This window comes from Lissotriton vulgaris, chromosome 12 (genome assembly GCF_964263255.1).
Source record: "Lissotriton vulgaris chromosome 12, aLisVul1.2, whole genome shotgun sequence".
Taxonomy (NCBI): domain Eukaryota; kingdom Metazoa; phylum Chordata; class Amphibia; order Caudata; family Salamandridae; genus Lissotriton; species Lissotriton vulgaris.
The window spans coordinates 600,681,976-600,704,270 of NC_141700.1; the positions used below are offsets into that span (position 1 = coordinate 600,681,976).

Sequence of the window (22,295 nt, forward strand, 5' to 3'; positions counted from 1 at the left end):
TGGGAACTTGTTTAGAAAACTCTGTGTGTCATGGGGGGGGGGGGGGGGGGGGGGTACGACTTTCATCCAGAGATGAGTATTATCCTTCTAAATGTCTTCGAATATGTTGGAGTTTTTGAAAATAAAAGCATGAAGTTCCGTGCGTAATTTGAGCCGGCAAGGAGAACTATGACAAAGGGAGAAAAAAAGATGATTGTAATTTAAACTAATCAGGAAATGTTCCTGTTTTATTTTTTATAAAGTAAGAGGAGACATCTGACCTATTTTCCGACAGTCCAGGACAGCCCATGTTCAATTTATTTATTTATATTGATTCGGTTAATCCAATTGTGTGGCACAGTACAACATATCTCTGAGAATAGTAGAAGGAATTGGGTTGATGAGATGAGACTACGATATCGAATCTCAGTCATATTACACTCTTATTTATGGTAACCAAGAAACCTATCTTTCTTAACTGATTCAGAGGGAATCTGAACATGAGTTGGTGCTAGTTGTATCTTTTCACGTTTTCTCTGTACAAAAAAAAGGAGACCTTGTAGTTGTCTTTGGAATGATTGATGTTTATCTCTGAAGGGGAAACAGTTGAATAATTCACTCCTCCATTAAACAACAATCAATGCCAATAGGTCTGGCTTTAATATTCAATTAAATCTAATATTTGCATTTTCACAGGCACAACACTCAACTTGCACTCACATGGGCAGTCTTTTACCCCTCATAGGCTAGGAATAGGAGTGAGAACAAAGAAGAGCATCTGCCTGCTCTTGTGCAATGGAACATAGGCACAACCATGAGTTTATGAGAGTAGGAATGAAATATGTGAGAAATCACTTAGGGCTGATGCTGATAGTTGAGATACTCAAAACAATTGGCAGCAAGTGCCATGTGCACCATGCAGTTGTCATAGACAAGGTCCATGTTTTCACTGGTAACCTGTGGAAGAATTACAACTTGGGTTTAACAGAAAATTAAAGGTAGATTAAGTAACAGATGTGGCAGATGCACATTGTTTAATCTGAAGGCAACAGATAAAATATTTAGGTAAACGAGCATCCTATTCCTAGAAGCCTTATCGTTCAGGCCTCTATGAGCAAAGTTAGTCCAAAAACGTTATTTTTTTCCCCACTACTCCACCAGACATAGAATCTAAGAAAAAATACACTGTGGGTAAAGAGTTTTTTTCATTGACCAGGCTAGTGCTCTGATTCTTTTGTGGGTGGCTCTCTCTCTCTTGGGTTGCTACACCCATGCCTTCTGAAAACGTAGCGAGTGTTATTTGGCCCGCGTGAGGACTTCCGAAATTCCTTTGCACAGACAGTAGTAGATAGCTATGATCCTGCAAATTTTTTATTTTGAGGTCCAGCCTAGAAACCACCCATCATATTGTTTGAGCTATGGGCACAGGTGTTTGCATTAGACACCACGCCTGGATGCATTCCACCAGGTTCTCTGAGGATGTCCAAGCTTCATGGACGGGCCTCCATTGCTTGGTGAGAATGCAAATTCTGTACGGGAACATTTTAAGGATAGCAAAGCTATGGCTCATTACTTGTGCTTGCTTTCTCCCTCCTACCAGTTCCACCAACAATATCTGAAGTTCACAGGATATTCAAAAGGCTTTGCCTATCGTCGAGGAAGCCTTTGCAACCCGTTCTACCTTTTATGGACTCCACAGATAGCTGTAGGGGAAGAGGTCACCAACAGCCGCAGAAGTCCTCTTGCTCCTCCTTGTCCAGTGCTGCTGCCACCAAGTTCCTTTAGTTTCCCCTCCATCAGCTAATTTGGCTGGTTGAACCCCACACCCAGCACTATCTACTCCTCTGCCACTTTATTACATCAGACCAGCCTGATGCAACAAAGAGGCAGAGGAGTAGATCCTTCAAATAGTTTGACAAGGCTATGCCCTTCCATTTTTGTGCCCCTTTTTCTTCCTCCAGGTTTCCTTAAACATCAGCCTAGATCATGCTGATAGTCTGTCCCAAGAGGTGATTATGCTGCTTGCTAAGGAAGCACTCGAAATTGCATCTCGGGTAAAGAGGGATCTGGGTTGCTATTACAGGTAATTTCTGGGACCCAAGACGGATAAGGACTTAAGACTGATCTTGGACCGCAGGTTCTTGAACTCATTCTTCAAAAAGGAAAATTTTAAAAGGACAAGGCTCCCTCAGGTTTGGTTGGCTTTGGATCCTGAGGAGTAGATGATGTCCTTAGACCTGCAGAATGTATACAGCCATGTGTCGATCCAGCAGGCCCACAGAAATTACCTCTGCTATAATTGGTTGGACCACTTTATATTCGCTGTTCTAGCCTTTGGCCTGACACCGGCATCTCGGATATTTACAAAGGTCATTTCAGTAATGGCTGCCCAACGTTGCAGATCCATGTATTCCTGGTCCTCAACAATTGGCTGTTGAACGTGGGTTCGCCTTAGCTAGTCTCAAAATACCTTCAGACAGTGCCGTTGTTCCTGTTAAATCTGTAGTTTTCCATCACCGAGCCCAAGTCCAATCTTCCATCTACTCAGAAGCTTTCATTTATTACAGTTATCCTGCATACAGTTGCTGTGAGGGCATAACCATCACCTCGGAGAGTCCAGGACATTTGGGCTAATATCGCAATGTTTCAGGCAAGAGCTACTGTTCCAGCCTGGAGGATTCTGAGACTTCTTCTCTGCTAGCATCTTGCATTCTTCCGGTGCCCCTCGCTCAATATCGGTCCTTCAATGCCATTTATAGCTGCAGTGATCCTAATATTAGGAATGCCATGTGTGACAGGCTTCGGATCGCCTATAAGGTGGCTCTGGCCCTTCAGTGGTTGATGCTGGATGCCAAACTGACGTGGCAAACCATTCTCCCTTCTTCCTCTGGAGATAGTGTTGATTATGGATGCATCTACTTTAGGTTGTGGTGGTCACCTGGACGATTTGGAGACCTGTCTCCAATGGAGCAGTTCTAGAATGGCCACATTCCCCCAAGGCGAGGTCGATCCAGGTGCTGAGAGCAATACAACCCCCATGTGTTACTGCCACAAGCAGTGGAGTCCCATGCCCTCTGTCTAGAAGCTATGGCAGTGGTTGGACCTTCACAAGCTCTCTCTGACAGTAAGTCACAATCAAGGTATCTCTGCGCCAGGGCAGATGAGCTCAGCAGGTGTCATCAGGCAGATTGAAAGTGGCTCCAGGAAGTGGTACATGACATTTTGTCTGATGGGGGTGCCTGCCCTGCATTTTTTACCTCCGAATGCGCTCAGTGTGTTGCCTTTTCTTTATAGACTTTTCTCCTCCAGTTTGCGCCTTCAGGTGGATTCTGGTCACTTGTATGCAAATCTGCGACTAGCACTGAGCCCGTGGGTCCTGAAGACAATCAGGCAGCACCAAGCACAGCTGATTCTCAGGGCCCTGGATTGAGCCAGAAGGGTCTGGTACTCAGAACTGCTGACACTCCACACCTGCCCTCCTCTCCGGCTTCCTTTTCAGGATGATCTGTTGTGTCAGCAGTAGGGCAGCATATTGCATCTACATCTCTGCAATCTGCACCCCCTATGAATGGAGATTGAGAGAAACCTGCTGAGTTTCCATCGGTATTGGTGGATGACACAATGCCTGCTCGCTTCCCTTCCACAAAGTCAGTCTACTCCTGCCTAATTTCTTTGCCTTGTACTAGAAAAGCAGGTTTATTCTCTGCAGGCTAAGATGTCTGATGTCCTTTTGCTTGTGTTACCTTGTCTCTGGCAACACTTGGCTGAGGGTGCTATTAAAGTTTACTAGTTGGTCTTTCGGTCTTTCTTGCTTTGCCTGAACAGCCCCTGAACAGCCCCTGTTACTCATTTCTCCTTTTGCGATGACACTCTTTATACTGTAACAACACAGTCAGCTGTGCGCACCCGGCACGGGGGTTAGGGCTCCAGGCCCTGCGCCTAACCCCTAACTCTTCACTAGAGGACAACTCAACACCTTGCATGGACAAAGGCTGTGTGCTGCATGGGGTTGGCTGCCTGTGGAGTTTTGTCCAGGCCTGTGTTCGACCTAATGCTGCGCACAGCTGAAACCCTGTGCAGTGTGATGTTGACGTTACATATGGTAATGAAATATAACTTTGTGTTATAGTTTGGTAATATATTAGTTTGCATTAAAGAAAATTAAAATTAAAAAATACAAAGGTCGAAGGAACGTTATAGTTAGGGGAAAATGTCAGTTAAAACATACTGTTTTAAACGGATAAAACCACTGAAATCCACCAGTTATAGTTATCTCAAGTAACTATAACTTGTGGCCTAAAGTAACTATAACTATCTTGAGTGGTATTTAATGTTTGTTTTGTAACCTTAAAGCGCATTTAAATGCACTTTGTGGTTTTTATTTCCATTGCATTTCTAAGTTTTCGTTTAAACATACATTAAACTCTTAAAACAAATGCTAACAGTATTTCCCTCTCCATACTAGTAACGCAAATGCAGCCTTTTCCTGTCTGATTTTCCCCAATATAAGTGTACTACCTCTCTTGAAGACAGTGGATAAGGCAGAATCAGTGGCCACTGGCCACTCCCTCCCAACTAGAAAAACAAGCATTGATAAATGCATTCGGTTTTGCCTGTGTGATTAATAATAAGCTGTTTTTTGTTAGTTGTAGCTTGCAAAGTAGGTGTACAATATAAGTTACAGAGAGTCTATTAAAGTGTTATGACTTGTTTACATCCAAAAAGGTAATATATTGTGCTGTTACTAGTGGTAAAGTGCGGGTATGTAATAGCAACATTCTGAAAGAGGGAAATAATAGAATACATTGATGTAATAGCAATATTATGTGTTTAGAGGAGTTCTGACAACTTTTGGGCCCTGTGTCTCTGCACATGCTGCACCATTAAATCATGACCCTATTGCCTGTAAGGTAACTGCACTTGTGACAGTCAGTTTAGTAGTAAAATATTGCAATATTTGGTGTTTAGAGGGGTTCCTATAGCTTTGGGCCCCGGTTTCGCTGCACCATTGAAATCATGACCTTTTTTGACTGCTTATATAGTAGTAAAATGTAGCGATATTTGGTGTTTAGAGAGGTTCCTAGAGCTTTTGTTCCTAGTGCTACTGAACCTGCTGCACCATTGAAATCATGGCCCTAGTGCCTGCTAAATAATTTTACTTGTGACTGCCTGTTCAGTAGTAACATTTAGCAATATTCTGCATTTAGTAGGGTCCCTAGAGCTTTTGGCCCCAGTGCCACTGCACCATTCAAATCCCTTCTAACTGCAATTGTGTATGCCTGTATAGTAGTAAAATATAGCAATATTAGGTGTTGGGAGGAGTACTGAAATGTTTTGGCCCGGTGCCACTGCACCATTTTAATCATGACCCTGATGTCTGTAAGGTAACTGCACTTGTCGACTGCCTGCTTAGTAGTAAAATATAGCAATATTAGGTGTTTAGTGAAGTTGTGACAACTTTTGGGCCGGTGCCACTGCAACTGCAGCACCATTTAAATAATTATCCTGTTGTTTGCAAGTTAACTACACTTGTGACTGCCTGTTTGGTTGTAGAATATAGCAATAAGCTGAGTTTAGTGGGGTGCCTGGAGCATGTGGGCATGGTGTCACTGCACCTGCAGCACCATTGAAATCATGGCCCTGTTGTCTGCAAGCTAACTGCACTTGTGGCTACCTGTTTAGTAGTAAAATATAGCATAGCTCTTGTATATTAACTTTATTTTTAACATTCAATGTTTATTACAGCAATTAGAATTTGATCATAATGACCAAAATAGATTGAGTTGAAAAAATCAATCCAATAATGCCTAAAAAGTGCAAAGAATAGTAATGAGGCATGAATAGGAAATGCCACAAATGTTCTAAGGCTATCGCTTCTGCCTTATACAACTAAGTAATAAAAATCAAGCATTACAGCATACTGTTAGAAGCTGTTAGCCTTTTCTTTGGGAAGATATCTTATTTTGACAGTAAATGGGGCTTAAACAGTGTGGACAGCTTTAGTAGAAGTTTCGTAAATGCGTGCAACCTGGGGAAGTAAAAAAGCTCCACACAAAAGCGAGTGAACACAGTAATTCGGCTATGGGAACTGATGAGAGCCCCCTTTGAAGATATATTAAATACAAGAGATTTCACAACCACAGCGCAAGCACTATGCAGGTGAACCCTAACAAAACTGGGGCTGATGTAAAAAAAAAAAAAAAAAACTGGGCGATATTGAAGAACAGGAAGGGGCTGAGTAGGAAAGTGGAGACAGGCGCCCGGGTGGTGAACTGGGAAAGGGAACAATGAGCAGGCCACAATGGAGGAATGGCTCGCTGCTTGGTAGGGGAGAAATGCGCTAAGCTGACGTTGTAACAAAAAACACAGGCTAATTGAGGCTACACAACAGAACTGCTTTTACCTGCAGGGAAGGCATGGCGGGGCAAGATGGCCGCTAAGCTGCTGTAGGAGGTAGTCGCACCTACTCCCTCTCCTGCATCATGTATGGAAAGATATGAAGATATGAAGAGATATGCTGATTTTCCAGATAATCCGTAGCAGTAAAGAAAGATCCGAGGCAATAAGGAAAGCACTGACAATCCTACGAGGCTATTTCGAAGTGAAACTGACGAAAACGCTTAACCAAGGCGTTGCTGCACTGAAAAGGATGGCACATCGCACAGGGGCAATCCCTAAATCAACAGCGTCAAGCAGAAGAACTGCTGTAGCAAGTGGAATCATCCAAAAAACACAGCTCAAGAAAGGAGAAAAGACAGAGAAAATCGTCAAGGAAAAGGAAAAGGCTGAATCTAAGGGTACACTTCAGGCGGGAGCCGCAGTGTCAAAGGAACAACAACAGCAACAGAAGCGCCGTCAATCGGACAGCGGGGTCACGAAGCATGCGAACAGTGTACCTGGTAAAGATCGTCGACAGCCCACAGTTACGGAGGCTTTTGCAGCCAGAATGCAGCCGACGATTCTAATCACGGAAGACACAGCGGCCCCGGGCGCTGAGACAAACACGGAAGCTGAACGCTGTAACCGCGAGGACGCAAGCACGGTGGTTGCCGGGCAACCGGAGTCTCAGGCGTGCGTGCAGGAAAGAGCCGCGCTCAGTGAGAAGGCTTCCATGTCTGCTCTGGGAGGTTCAGACGCTGCTACAGACGCTGCTACAGATGCGGACACATTAGAGCTGGAGGAGGTAGGAGAACTGACGAATAATAACAATAATGAGCAAATGTTGGAAGCTCTGTTAGAAATAGATATTGCACCTACGCCTGGGGACAGTAATACCCTAGTGCAATCCACCTGGGGAAGTATGAAAAGCGTAGAAAGTCGTGCTATTAAAGGTGGTAAAGGAAGGAGAATACGCTCCCCAGAGGCAGAAAAATTCTACACTGGGACTGAAGGCTCAGATTCCTCGCTGCACTCAGAGGAAGAAGATAGCACTACTGATCTCTCACTAGGCTCAGAGTCTGAACCTGAATCTGAAGGGTCCCATATTAGCGGACAGAGAAATAAAGATACACAGCGGAAAAAAGGCGCACTATGATAAGAAGACAGAGACATTGATAGAGCCGCATCAAGTACAAACAGGAAATTGCTATGGGACTATGGCAGTACCTCCAAAATGTACCAGGACCAAGAGCTAGGCGATACCCTTGATAACCACTCTATAAATATCTCTCAAGACGCAGCCGAAGCACCACCACAAGCGACTCTGGATGGGATGTTTGCCATGCTAAAACAAATGCATATTGAAGCTCGTCTGGAGAGCAGGAGAGCTAGGCAGGATACTAAAAAAATACAGGCGAGCATCAGGAAGATGAATAAAAAATACGAGGAGGTGGAAGAAAGAGTGGTACAGGTTGAGGAAAGAACCGGTAGGCTGGAGGACGAAGTCACAGACTGGCAGACGTCTAAAGCGGAGCAAGGGAAAGTGATAGAGGATCTACAATGGAAGCTCGAGGATTTCGAGAATCGTCAGCGAAGGAACAACCTAAGATTCCTGGGACTAGAGGAAGGACTGGAAGGGAATGATCCAAGAGGGTTCATGGTCAAACTGTTGAAAGGCGCATACCCAGAGTCGCACTGGTAGTGGGAGCTAGAAATCCAAAGAGCGCATAGATTCCCACTGACGCAGAAGAAAACAAGAGACAATAGTCAGAATAGTCAGAAAGCCCTTCCTAGGGCAATGCTAGTTTTCTTTGGGAATTTTCTAGCTAGGCAAGAAGTTATGGAGTCTGCCAGACCAGAGAAAAAAAAATCATTTGATGGAATTACATTTTTTACGAGGCCGGACTTTTGCCACACGACCGTTGAAAGAAGATGGAAACTTAGGCAGTTAATCACCCCATTTCAACGTCAAGGTTCTGAAGCATACCTAATGTTTCCCTCAAAGCTGAACGTTGTCACTGGTGGTCGTGTTAGAATGTTCTTTTCAGAAGTGAAAGCAGGCGAGTATCTCGCAGAAATTACGGAGATTCAGAAAGGAAAGAGAAGCAGGGAATCGGATCCAGTATAGGCTTTACATTTCAAGTTATATTGAAGCATAGGAATATACGGGCAGGCTGATCAGGAGAGGGAGGCGACGCTGCAGCAGCGTGTAGCCACACATAGGTCATGACTGACCTATTTGCCTGTAGCAGGGGGGGGGCCTGTAAGGGGAGGGGGGACAAGGGGGTGGGAGAGGGTGGGGGGGGGGAAAGGGGTGGTGTAGAAGCTAGGTTATGCACAGCACAAGGTAAGAAGTTATGTGGATATAAACAGGTGACAATAGATAGGTTAAGGATGACAATTGCGGAACTACCTTATGAGTCTAGATGGCGTTAAGAGTTGCAACCATTAATATCTGCGGTTTAAATGATGGAGGGAAAAGACAGAAAGTTGCAGCCATGTGTAGACTACTGAAATTGGATGTTATATGCTTACAGGAGACACATGTGAGAGGAAAGGATAAATACCTTATCGACCAATTAGGGTATGAAGTATTAGCATACACACAACAAGATGTAAAAACGAAAGGGGTGGCAATTGTTGCAAAGAAAGGGATCATGGTGATTAAGAAAAAGAAGGAGGACGAGGAAGGGAGATGGGTGATGATTGAAGGGGAGACTGCCGGAGGACGATATACAATTGTGTCTGTATATGGCTCTAATGAGGATGAACCTGAGCTATTTGAATTACTTGATGTCGAGCTGGCATTATGGGCAGAGCCAGTAATCTTATGTGGAGATCTCAATGTTAATGGGCTATCAGGGTTGAGTAGGCCGGGAGGGGGGACGAAGGGAGACCGCAAGAAGAAAACTCGAAGAGCTATCACTAATTTAATGGGCAATAATGCTCTGGTCGATGTCTGGTTAGCACACAATCCTGTGGGAACAGGTAGTACTTTTTATTCGGCACCCCATAAGGCTGTTGCTAGATTAGACTATTTCCTAGCCTCCAGCACCTTAGTATCAAATCTAAAAATAGAAAAACTACCCAGGGTTTTCTCAGATCACAACCCACTGGTGCTGACTATACCTCAGAATTCCAATGTTGCAGGTAAAGAATACAATTGGACCTTTGAAAGAGGGTTGCTTAAAGAAGAAGACTACGTTAACAGAATGAAGATATGGATCAGGCAGTTCTGGGAGATAAATAGAGGTACGGCCTCTGTAGGAGTGGTCTGGGACACATTCAAAGCAGGGGTAAGAGGGGAAACACTGGCATATACTCTCCATAGGAGTAAAAAAGAAAAGCTTGAATTAATAAATAGGCTACAGGTTTTAACAGAGCTAGAACAACAGCTTATCCAGGCGGTTATCAATCAGGGGCCTTTGGAAGAGATTTTATTGGAAATAGAGCTAAAGAGAGCAGAGACTAGCGAAAAATTGGCAAATAAAGCGGCAAGTAACTACTTGGCAAAAAGGGAGAAATGTTATGAATTTAATGAACGGGTAGGACACATGTTAGCAGTCCGTATTAGACAAGATATGGCAGCGGGAGAAATTAAAGAAATCCGGGATAAAAGGGGTAACGTGGTGACTAAGGTAGCGGATGTGAGGGAGGTGTTCAGGGAGTTTTATTCTGAGCTATATGATCAGGACTTGGGTGATGTGGAGGATGAGATTGAGAACTACCTAATGGATATCCCCCACAAAGAACTGGGTGAGGAGGATAAGGAGACATTGGAATCTACTCTAACGCTGGGGGAGATCCATATGGCAGTAACCAAACTCCCTTCAGGGAAGGCTGCGGGACCCGATCAAATTCCGGCGGAATTTTATAGAGTTTTTTGGGATACCCTGGGGGTTGATATGTTGGAAACTTTAAGACACGCGCAGAGAGGGGAAAATGTACCAAAATCGTGGGCCGGCGCAAATATTATAGTTATTCTGAAAAAAAACAAATCACACTTAGATCCAGGCTCATATAGGCCAATAACGCTTATGAATGCGGATGCGAAAATCTACTCCAAGGCTCTCTCCCAAAGACTAAGTAGGGTAATTGAGGGGATGGTAGTCACAACACAGCACGGATTTATACCTGGCAAAGGGACCACTCAACACACCAGACAGATGGTTACCATATTAGACGCAACAGGTGCCACAGGAGACCCTGCCTCGGCCATTTTCTTGGATGCAGAGAAGGCCTTTGACAGGGTCTCCTGGGGGTACCTATGGAAGGTTTTGGAATGGTTTGGGTTAGGAGCAGGATATATAAAGGCCATAAAGGCGTTATATTTAGAGCCCACAGCTAAAGTAAGAGTAAACAGAGGTTATACTGAGGGCATACGTATAAGGCGTGGTACAAGGCAGGGCTGTCCGGCCTCGCCATTGTTATTTGCCTTATACCTAGACCCTTTTCTGCGAAGACTGGAAGAGAATACCAACATTCTTCCAATCAAATTACTCACACAGGAGTATAAAACACTTGCCTACGCAGATGATGTGGCAGTGGTTACCCCAGAACCTGGCTCGGCTATCTCAGAAATCGAACAAGAAGCTGTGCGCTTTGGAAATATTGCAGGATACTCATTGAATAAAGGGAAAACGCAGATTATACAAAATAACTGGGTGAACTTTCAGGATATAAGAGTAGCTAATGAAGTGACGTACTTAGGCGTCAAGATTACAACTGACTTAGACAGGCTAGTTGAAATAAATATGAACCCGCTACTGCTAAAAATAAAAACTGACACAGAAAGAATGAATAACTTACACTTGACTTTAATGGGCCGTATTAATGTAATCAAAATGGTTACTTTTCCAAAAGTATTGTTTTTTTTTAGGTCTATTCCATTATTTTTCGAAAATGTATGGTTCAATAAATTAGAAGCGATTCTGAATAAATTTATTTGGGCCAAAGGAAAAACAAGGAGAGCTTATAGACATTTAACGGTAGGCAGAGATAAAGGCGGCTGGGGGGCGCCGGATTTCAGGCTCTACTATTGGGCAGCTGTAATACAGTACTGCTGGGGGCTACTAGGCGGGGAAGGTAGAGAGAACACAGGAGAAATCGAGACAGGATCAAATAATGTCTATAATGTCTATACCACATTGCTGGGGGAGGAGGCTGAAAATGGGTTTCTAAATACAACAGATTTCAGTTATTTCAAACATACAAGATTTAAGACCTTGAAGGCAGCCTACAGGGTGTGGCAAGGAGTGTCGAAAAAACTGGGGTTGGGTAGATTTAATAACTATACGCGGCTATTTTCAAATTGTTCATTACCGGAGGAGATTTTTAGGGATGGCACTATGCGAGACTGGCATAATAAGGGTATAGGGAAAATAGGGAACTTAATGGACAATCAGGGGAACATGTTACAGTTTGCGACCTTAAAAATGAAATTTGGGCTAGAACACAATAGCTTTTTCAAATATCTCCAGGTTAGGAGCTTTTTAACTCAAAAACATGGTGGCCCGGCAGGAATGGGACATTGTAAATTGATGGAATACTTAGAAATAACTAATAAGTGTACAATTAGACAACTCTACGCAGAACTGAAAGGAAATAAAACAGATGAAAGGACAAAGTATTCACAAAAATGGGCTGAAAAATTGGAGTCAGGACTAGAAACTTTCCAGACGTCTTTGGATTTGGGCAGAACAGTGCTATGCTCCGCGACTCTTCAATCACAGCACTTTAAGACGGTATTTTCACTCTATCATACCCCGGCCAGAATAGCACAATGGGGTGGCACGTCAGGTATAACATGCCCCCGATGCAATTCAAATGAAGCAGATATCATACACATGTTTTCGCAATGCCCACAATTGTTTACCTTGAAAAAAGCCATAGAGGATTTTTTTGACAAATCACTCAGCCTTAAGATCCAACTTACTGATAAGTTAGTTATACTAGGGGTGGGTTGCACGGCAGAAGATATGCCAGTAGAGTTTATTTTTGTCTCACTTGCAGTCTATCGTTTATGTATAGCAAGAAACTGGCTGAATAAAGCTCCCCCCCCCCCATTCCAGGAATGGATTGCAAATCTTCTGTCAATATACAACCTAGAAAAAGCAATTTATGAAAGAAAAGGAAGGAGGGCTAAGGTTTTAGGTAATAGAATATGGCAACCTATTACGGAGTGGAAAAATAGTAGGATGAATCCAGTTCAGTGAAAGAAAGACTCTTTCTTCTTTTCTGCATTTTTATGGTCTTTTTCTTGTATGTTTCCCCCTTTTTTTCATTTTCTATTCATTTGTTGTTCTGTTATCAATTGATGTATAAATGTGGGTATCATTTATGCATAGGATTTTTTTTTGCGCCACAAAATGTATGATAATGTACTTAAATATCTATGTAATCAGATTGTGCTGTAACCAAATGCAGGATAATGCGGAGAATAATTTTGAAAAATGCTTAATAAAAATTTGTAAAAAAAAAAAAGAACTGCTTTTACCTGTCCTTGTATTAAAATTGGGGAGACACGCATGGCTGACAGCGAATGCACTGACTTGGATCTGCAACTGTGACTCCCACACCTCTACACTAATAAATATAGCATGTTTTTTTTTTCAATTTACAGGTGATAGTAGAGAAGGTCTCTGGCTCACAGATTGTAGACATTGATAAGCGAAAGTATCTTGTTCCCTCTGACATTACTGTGGCGCAGTTTATGTGGATTATCAGGAAACGGATCCAGCTGCCTTCAGAGAAAGCGATCTTCCTCTTCGTGGACAAGACTGTCCCCCAGTCTAGGTGAGGAATTTTAATCTCCGTTTCTTTGCTAGTAATGACTGTAATCATCCTTGGCCTTTAACTTCATGGCATTTGACATTGGCTATTACTTCCTCTAGTTTTATTAGTTAGATGTGAGTAATTCGACCGTATTTCTCTGCAAGCATGTGAAAAGAAACGTTTGACGTCTTTTCGGTGTCCAGTTACCTGGGAATAACTTGGACAAACAAAAACATGGTGAGCAAAAAAAAATAAAAAAAGACCACAGGTTAGTGTTAAGATAGTGGAAAGGGTAAAATATAAAACACGTAGGGATGTTGTAAAAAAAAAAAAAAGTAAGAAATTAGATTAAAAAACTGAAACAGTATTGTTAATCAATTATAAATGGATTAAAGGAAAGAGGTGGTACATTTAGACCTCTGCCATTCACCTATACATATTTTTTAATTAAAATAAATAACATGATTAAAGAAAAATCCAAAGTTAACCTCAAAATTACCCAAAATATGCATAGACCATTAGAAAAAAAACAAAAAATATGGCTTCTACATTAACCAATCCAAACTTAACTCAAGAAAAAATGAAACCATCACGTGCTATTTATCTTGTCCACGTTTCCCTTCTATCATCTGGGTTGACACCTTTTGTTGATTATATCTGAAAATGCATTCCATCCTCGATTGACCATCCCGTCTCTTCTGCCCTGGCCCCTCAGAGGTTACTTTGGACTCACCTTGCCTAGCTAGTTTTCTTCTAATCCCGGTCTTTTCTTTTCCTTCTCTGCTCTGCCTCACCCACCCTTATCTCCTTTTCTCCTCTACGCCACCCCACCCATCCTCTTCCTCCTTGTCACTTGATGAACAACGCCTGCGTTACAAATGAATGTTTGCAATGTTTGCTGTTAAGTGGTTCACATGTTGTTGTTTTTTCACTTTTCCCTGTTGAGTTGAATGTCTGTCTTCCGATGTTCACATGTATGTTCACATGTACGGTGGAGGGTGCTTTATAATTATAAATAAAATGCATTTGTTTTTCATTTTTCACAAAATCTATATAGTGCAGGCTGTTGATCTTCCACACACCAAGTCAAAATAAACTTAGCAGAAATAAATAGTATTCAAATGCAGAAAGCAAGCATGAAACTCACAGTGCTACTTGAAGAAACAACAAATCTGAAAAAAGCAGGCAGAAATAAAGAGACAGACACGATAGAACAGATCAGTAGGATTGGTATAGACATGTTCAAGAGGGAAGGATGTTAGCACCTTTTGGAACCGTGCTGGGTTAGGAAAGTCTAACAGCAGGCTCCGGAAAAGGCCTGCATAGCAAGAATCGTGGGAATGTCCACGCTTAGTAAAGTCTTAATTCTAGTCTCACAACTGGCAGTTCAGCTGCCAGATAAAAAGGTTGCCCCAAGGGGCAAGCCCCTCTTACTTAGTGCACCCGAGTTTTAAAATAATCTACAGTGCAGTGGTGACCAGTACAAATGGAATGAACATTATGGAATCGGATGTGTAAACACTGGGGATAGCGCAGGCCACAGAATGGAGCGTGACCTTCAGAGGACAAAGAGACTCTACTAGAAAGAATAGCACAGCCCCTGTCAGTGATTCGAGAACATGGCTTTTGGTGGTTGAGCAAACATCAGCAGAGGATGGCAGAGGTTCACTGCTGCAGAAATAGTTCGCAATAACGCGAGGAGGCTGATTTACTGATGTGAGCTTGGAATAGAGTGTCTTGGCAATAGTGAAACCTAAATAGTCAACCCATAGTGGAGGGATCAAGGAAGATGTCAACAAAGCATGCGGGGAGGTGAAAAAGAATTGGGTGCTTACCTGTAGTTCTAGTTCTGTATCAGAGGAATCCTCACTGAAGTAATAATCATTAGAATACAGTCTTGCTGCATCCATGAATTCCCAGAGCACCTTTCATAGATCATAGTCTGCTGAAATATGACTCGGAGTGTCAGTCTTTATCTGTCCTTATGATAAGCAGCAACTTGCAATAGCTTATCAGAGGCTAAATTGTTTTCCTGGAAATGAACTGACGAACTCTGATGAGCAGGTTCAAGCTGCATTGCATCATCGGTTGAAAAGTGTATGAAAAGGAAAGAAAGTAGCCCAATAGGCTTACTTTAAAAAGTGTCCTGTCTTTTTAAGAATACAGGCCTTCCTGTACCCATAATGCACTCTGACAGGTGCCTCACAGTCATGTCAGTTCATTCTCAAGGTGAAATTGGTGACCGATTTGATTTCCAGTCCCCAACCGTAATCAGCCTGATAGGTGGGTGGGTTGTTTAGGAGTTCAATAAAGATTTGTATGATGCAGAACTGGGGCTACAAGTAAGTAACCATTTCTTCTGCATCATAGAATCTTCATTGATAGCCATAAGTATTAGAATACAGTTGCAAGCTTGTCTTATCCACCAGAAGGTGGCTGTTGGGCAGTAGGAATAAAATAAAACAGTCCTAACTGTACAGTGTGTAGATTGACAAATATAGTTTCTCTATTTAAAGATATTTCTTAGGGTTTCATCGTCGATTCTGACATCAGCCTGGGTGTCTAAATCGCCACAATAGTCTTTTGAATGTGTGGATTGATTTTCCTGTTGCCGCCTTGCCAATGTCAGCAATTGGTATATTCCTAATCCAAGCTGTCGCAACTGCTTTTCTTCTGGTAGAGTGAGCCTTACGTTTTCCGGTCAGAGGTTTGCTCGCTAGTTGGTAGCATAACGTGAAACAGGCTACTCTCCATCTAGCATTAGATTGCTTGGATGCGGCTAGATCATGCCTTATTTGGCCATAATTAACAAATAGCTGCCTTGTTCTTCGAAGGTTCTCTGTATTGTGTAGGTAGAAGTGAAGGACTCTTCTAATATTTTATTTTTTACCTTTTTATTTCTGCTTTTTAAAACCTACAGTAGAAACAACACTTTACATCGGTCCCGTTCATCCAAGTGTACAATCATAAGTGGCAGTATTAACAGAGTGGTCACGAGTGAAAGTCAGTGGCATACAGCATATCTAGAAACCTATTGTATCATGCAGCTCTATATGAGGACTCCATAGGTTCAATGTTTTACAGAACAACTCTGGTTTGCATATTGGCAATTATTCACTATCAGTATTCGAGCTCCCGTCTTTCATTAACCGGTATTGTTGCCTCAAGGGGTCCCAGGTGTACTTAGGCCCAAATTGGTGCGCCAGAGTTGCATATTTTAGGTCTGCGACTGTGTATTGCCCCAAACAAGATCATGCACCCAATCCTCACTACTGGGTGAGCTGCCCCTAACCCAGCATGGCACCACTCTTTATTTCCCCATCAATAGTGCTAATGTCCTGTGCATAGCCTAACAGCGCCAAAAGTAGTGTCAAGTCCAGCCTGGTGCTAGCCATATTGCTAAGTTTTTCGTAAAAACCTCAACCCAATATTATTGCACTCCCATGCTCGGTGAGTGAAAAAAAAACCCTCTAGGGCCCTACATCCCTAGCATCGTACATCTATCACAGGTCCTCTCCAGAACATACTAAGATGTGTGAGTAGGCGTTGGAGTTAGTTCTTTACCATCCTGGAAGTCAACAGCTGAAAAGGAATCTGAACTGGGCCCTCAAAAGCGATTATTGGCCTTGGTGTTCTGAAAGGAAGTGGATGAGGATCCAGTGTAATAGGAGTCTGTGACAAGGAGTAAAAATATGGTGTCATGGTACACCTTTCGATGGTGATGGGGGAGTCCCATAGCATCGCTTTTTTGACGTTGAGACGTGCAATACGGTTTAGTGATCAGTCTTTGACATCGGTGCTGGGGATTCTGCTGACCTCACTAGTAAAGCCTATTTAGATGTCACTATCACCCGCCATTTTGTTGATGTCAAACTATGGTTTTTCTTTGCGATAAAAGGTCTTTCCGGTTGCAAATGTTTGACTTATTCTTCATGACAGTGATGCAGTAGATGTTGAACCCACCTTCGATGTAGAGCAGGTCTGATGCGTTGCTGCCGGCAACAAGGCCAATACGTTAGACCCTGATCTTCGGGAAAACAATGACAACGTCATTCTCAATGTCATTCAAGATCTCCTTTCTCTGGCTCTCCCTCTGAGGGAGTCCTTTTCATGAGCAGGCTTTTTCAGAAGGAAGCATGACAGGATGACTTTCCAACCCTTTTTGTTTCTTCCTTTCCTCCTCCACTCCAATTCTTTGCATTATTCCTCTGAGTCTGATGCCCTCTAGGTCTTTCAAAGTTCTTTCAGGCATTTTTTCCAGGTGTCACAGTCTTTGTTTGAATGTGAGATCAGTAGAGACAGCCTTCTTCCTCCCATAAGAGGAACACTTCTCAAAGAGAAGGCGTTTTTGAGGTCGAAGTCTGTCAGGAGAGAGCAAAAGATCAAATTTACTTGCCAGAGTAATGTTAAAGATGTCAAGTGAAAGTGAAAAAAGCAAAGCTATACATTTTTAGTCGAAGAATAGGTGTGAAACTTCACATGTGCTGTAAGATCCTACTCACTGGGACCAGAAAAAATAACACTCTGTGGGCCAACTGCTACTAGAGTGCGTCATGGGTAGGGCAAGCTCCAGGACTCTGAAGGAGATAGGCTTATCTTGAAAGATGAGTATAAGTATCCTATTAGGCTGCATTTTTTCAATTTTTTCCATACACTTTCACACCTGACATGCACATCAGATGCCGCATTGCAGACTGAAACTGCTTGTTAGGGTTCATCAGTTTATTTCCTGGAAACAATTAGCCTATGTTAGGCTGTTGCGGGTTCTTATTTACAAAAGGGGGTGGTGATGAACAGAGTGTCTGAATTGAGCAGACCACTCTTACCCAGTCCAAAGATCAGGGCTTGATCCATCACCGTTATTTATCTCACTGCCCCATCCCAGCTCAGAACCTGGCTATATGCAAATCAGTCTGTCCCTGGCCCAGTGCATCATGGGAACAGGGCAGACTAAACTACAAAGCCAATTCTTTACCAGAAAGGAGACAAGCTACCGGGGACCGGTTTCTGGCATTTCAGCCTCTTCGGCCCGGCTTGCTTGAATCCTGATGGAGCAGTGAGAAAGGGACTCATGTCTGAGTATACCCTGCCACACCTATAGTGGCCAAAATCGATTTACAAAAGGGGGTGGTGATGAACAGAGTGTCTGAATTGAGCAGACCACTCTTACCCAGTCCAAAGATCAGGGCTTGATCCATCACCGTTATTTATCTCACTGCCCCATCCCAGCTCAGAACCTGGCTATATGCAAATCAGTCTGTCCCTGGCCCAGTGCATCATGGGAACAGGGCAGACTAAACTACAAAGCCAATTCTTTACCAGAAAGGAGACAAGCGTGGAAGGGTATACTCAGATGTGAGTCCCTTGCTCATTGCACCATCAGGATTCAAGCAAGCCGGTCCGAAGAGGCTGAAATGCCAGAAACCGGTCCCCGGTAGCTTGTTTCCTTCCCAGTGTAAGAATTGGCTTTTGTAGTTTGGTTTGCCCTGTTCCCATCATGCACTGGGACAGGAACAGACTAATTTGCATACAGCCAGGTTCTGAAACTGGGATGGTGCAGTGAGCTAAAAAACGGTGTTGGATCTAGCCCTGATCTCTTGACTGGGTGAGAGTATTCTGTTTAATTCAGAGACTCTGTCCCTCACCACCCCTTGTTGTAAATATTTTTGTCCACCCTAAGCGTGGAAGGGTATACTCAGATGTGAGTCCCTTGCTCATTGCACCATCAGGATTCAAGCAAGCCGGGCCGAAGAGGCTGAAATGCCAGAAACCGGTCCCCGGTAGCTTGTTTCCTTCCCAGTGTAAGAATTGGCTTTTGTAGTTTGGTTTGCCCTGTTCCCATCATGCACTGGGACAGGAACAGACTAATTTGCATACAGCCAGGTTCTGAAACTGGGATGGTGCAGTGAGCTAAAAAACGGTGTTGGATCTAGCCCTGATCTCTTGACTGGGTGAGAGTATTCTGTTTAATTCAGAGACTCTGTCCCTCACCACCCCTTGTTGTAAATATTTTTGTCCACCCTAAGCGTGGAAGGGTATACTCAGATGTGAGTCCCTTGCTCATTGCACCATCAGGATTCAAGCAAGCTGGGCCGAAGAGGCTGAAATGCCAGAAACCGGTCCCCGGTAGCTTGTTTCCTTCCCAGTGTAAGAATTGGCTTTTGTAGTTTGGTTTGCCCTGTTCCCATCATGCACTGGGACAGGAACAGACTAATTTGCATACAGCCAGGTTCTGAAACTGGGATGGTGCAGTGAGCTAAAAAAACGGTGTTGGATCTAGCCCTGATCTCTTGACTGGGTGAGAGTATTCTGTTTAATTCAGAGACTCTGTCCCTCACCACCCCTTGTTGTAAATATTTTTGTCCACCCTAAGCGTGGAAGGGTATACTCAGATGTGAGTCCCTTGCTCATTGCACCATCAGGATTCAAGCAAGCCGGGCCGAAGAGGCTGAAATGCCAGAAACCGGTCCCCGGTAGCTTGTTTCCTTCCCAGTGTAAGAATTGGCTTTTGTAGTTTGGTTTGCCCTGTTCCCATCATGCACTGGGACAGGAACAGACTAATTTGCATACAGCCAGGTTCTGAAACTGGGATGGTGCAGTGAGCTAAAAAACGGTGTTGGATCTAGCCCTGATCTCTTGACTGGGTGAGAGTATTCTGTTTAATTCAGAGACTCTGTCCCTCACCACCCCTTGTTGTAAATAGTTGCGGGTTCTTAGTCATCATAATGACTGATGGACAATGACACTCTTTGTTACATTTTATTGAACAATACATCTACGAAAAGTGCTCCGCGGTCCATGCTCACAGCGGAGAATTATTAAAACTTTTCCAGTCATCAATGACAGAAAGACTCTCAGGTAGGGCACACCCAGAAGAAACGATACCTTGAGATTGGCAGTGACTGACCACTGCACTAACTGTACATTTGTAACTATGTGTAAAGTGATCCAGTATCTTGTCCTTTTCGCTGACAGTTTGCTCATGTGTTAGCCACTACTATCTTTGTTGTGCCATTCGTATACATTGAACCAGTGTTCGGCCTCTTTGTTTACATTTGCTAAATGTTCTCCATCCTTAATCTATATATATATATATATATATACTCCCAAAGCCTTTACACAATCTGAGATCTTTGAATATTTTGTTTTCTGTATCCAAATCATATGGCAAATTGAATTACTCCTGCCCGTTACCACTTGTTAACTAGCATGACTGCATGTTTTTTAAATTTGCAAGATACAGTGGAACCTCTTCTTACCCAAATCCTGACAACATGTTTTACTCTAATTCTATGCTCTGCTACTTTATTTACGATCATCTAATGCCCTGGCCACGGCGGTTATACTCACCAGTACATGGTTGCACCATTCTTTAAGGTTTTTGTGCACCCTAGTACAACTTAGGTAGGCAAAACAATAATAAGATTTACAGATTAAGAACTGCAGATATTTCCCCTTGTAATTTTCCCATATAGAAATTTATAATACTGTGGAATTTCGATATTTGCACACACAGCATACCGTTCGAGTTTGTGGGTGTTCCTGGGCGGGTCCAAATGTTAAAGTTGTTTTATTACCCTCCAACAATGCCAACTTATTTACTCTCAGCTTGAGCAAGATCACCTACTATCAGACGCTGGCCATGTGTTTTATGCTCACCCTGTGCCCATCATGACCATCTAGTTCATAAGCCATCATTGTGCTGCTATATTTATGTATAATACACCAGTGGTTTGGTCCTTTAGTCTACACTTGGTTACTTAGTTTACACTAGACCAGTACTTTGAGCTCATGTGGCAGGAAATGTATGAAAAGAGATGGCGTGCCTAGATTCTGGAATATTCTCAATAAACTCAACCTAATCTCACAATTATGCTTCAAACCTAAATGATTTCTGAAACAGATCCTCGTGTTCTTTACCCATAACCATATCCAGTGAGCTAGCCTTTTTTGTAATTGTAACTGATTTTCTTTTTGCATTTACCTAGCTTAACCATGGGACAGTTGTACGAGAAGGAACGAGATGAAGATGGGTTTTTGTATGTGGCATACAGCGGAGAGAACACATTCGGCCTTACCCAACTGACGCCTTGAACTTGCTCTTGCACATTATACTTCAAGATCGTTTTTGTGGCTTGTAAATAGATTGTTCATTTTTCTCCTGGTCCTGCATTGTCTCTTAACGTATCCATTCATTTATAACTATTTATATACAAATTTATTGGAATGTCTTGTTTTATTAGACTGATAAAATACCTTATAGAATTTTAGTTTTTCTTCTCTGGTGTATGTTTTCGACCTGTTCGTCTCGGATGCTTTGCTATTCTGAAGTATGTATTTAATGAAGTTGTTGAACATTGAAGTGAGGTGGTTGGACAACTAAACACGCTTATTATAAGCCCTCGTTCAGGATAATGTTTTCAGGTAATAGCCTAATTGGTGCCGAAGGTATAAACAACTGTTGATTGTCACTCTGTGATCCCTAGATCACATGGTGCAGTAGAACACTGCCCGTCTTGCACTCTGTTAATTCATTACTCATTCACAATTTTAAGATGGAAAACAAAACTATTTAAATAAAAACCCTCCTGTGATGTGTTTGGTGTGATTTTTTTTTTTTTGTCAGGGCCCAATCTCTTTTTACTTGTAGTGCAGTTTGGGCAGTTACGGATTTCTAGAAGCGTCTAGCCTCTAACCTCTTTCTGGAGTGAGAGACTTACAGCAGAATTGCTATTTCTAGATATTCTAGAACGTTTTTTGATTTCTGAAGGACCGATCTGAACCTTTGAGTATGCCTGTGCCAGTCACATTCAGGTGTCCCTTGCTCAACTCATGCACATGGTTACTTTAAGTTCAAGTAACGGTTTATTTAGAAATAAAAGTAATTACAAAAAACAATACTTCATACAGGCAATCATTTACAGATGCATAGTAAACAGAAAATGATATTTAAGAATACTATTGATGTACAAAAATATTCAAGGTAGTAATAATATAACTTAAGAAATTATATGAATACATTCAAAGGTTCATAGATATTGTAAATAGTAGTACATGTAAAAAAATATACAACTGAAAGGGTGTGATAGGAAGTGACAAACTGAGCACAATTATGTAAAAGTGAACAGTAGGAAGTCAGGGAGGCTTGGTAACTTCTTGCATTG

At 42.6% G+C, this 22,295-nt stretch overlaps 1 protein-coding gene and 1 long non-coding RNA gene across 2 annotated transcripts in view; one reads left to right on the top strand and one right to left on the bottom strand.

The window, feature by feature from the left end:
• GABARAPL2 (GABA type A receptor associated protein like 2) overlaps window positions 1–21,725 on the top strand; it is a 115,256-nt gene extending 93,531 nt beyond the window's left edge. The window contains exons 3-4 of the mRNA XM_086945468.1: window positions 12,980–13,152; window positions 21,120–21,725. Coding sequence (XP_086801594.1) covers window positions 12,980–13,152; window positions 21,120–21,225 — 279 coding nt within the window. The 3' untranslated portion in view covers window positions 21,226–21,725. The remainder of the gene's footprint in view (window positions 1–12,979; window positions 13,153–21,119) is intronic.
• LOC147677816 (uncharacterized) lies at window positions 6,028–21,257 on the bottom strand. The gene is made up of 3 exons (XR_015302453.1): window positions 21,116–21,257; window positions 12,854–13,148; window positions 6,028–6,382 (listed from the first exon to the last, which is right to left on the bottom strand). It is a non-coding gene; the product is annotated as an uncharacterized LOC147677816 (long non-coding RNA).
• Window positions 21,726–22,295: the final 570 nt, after the last annotated feature.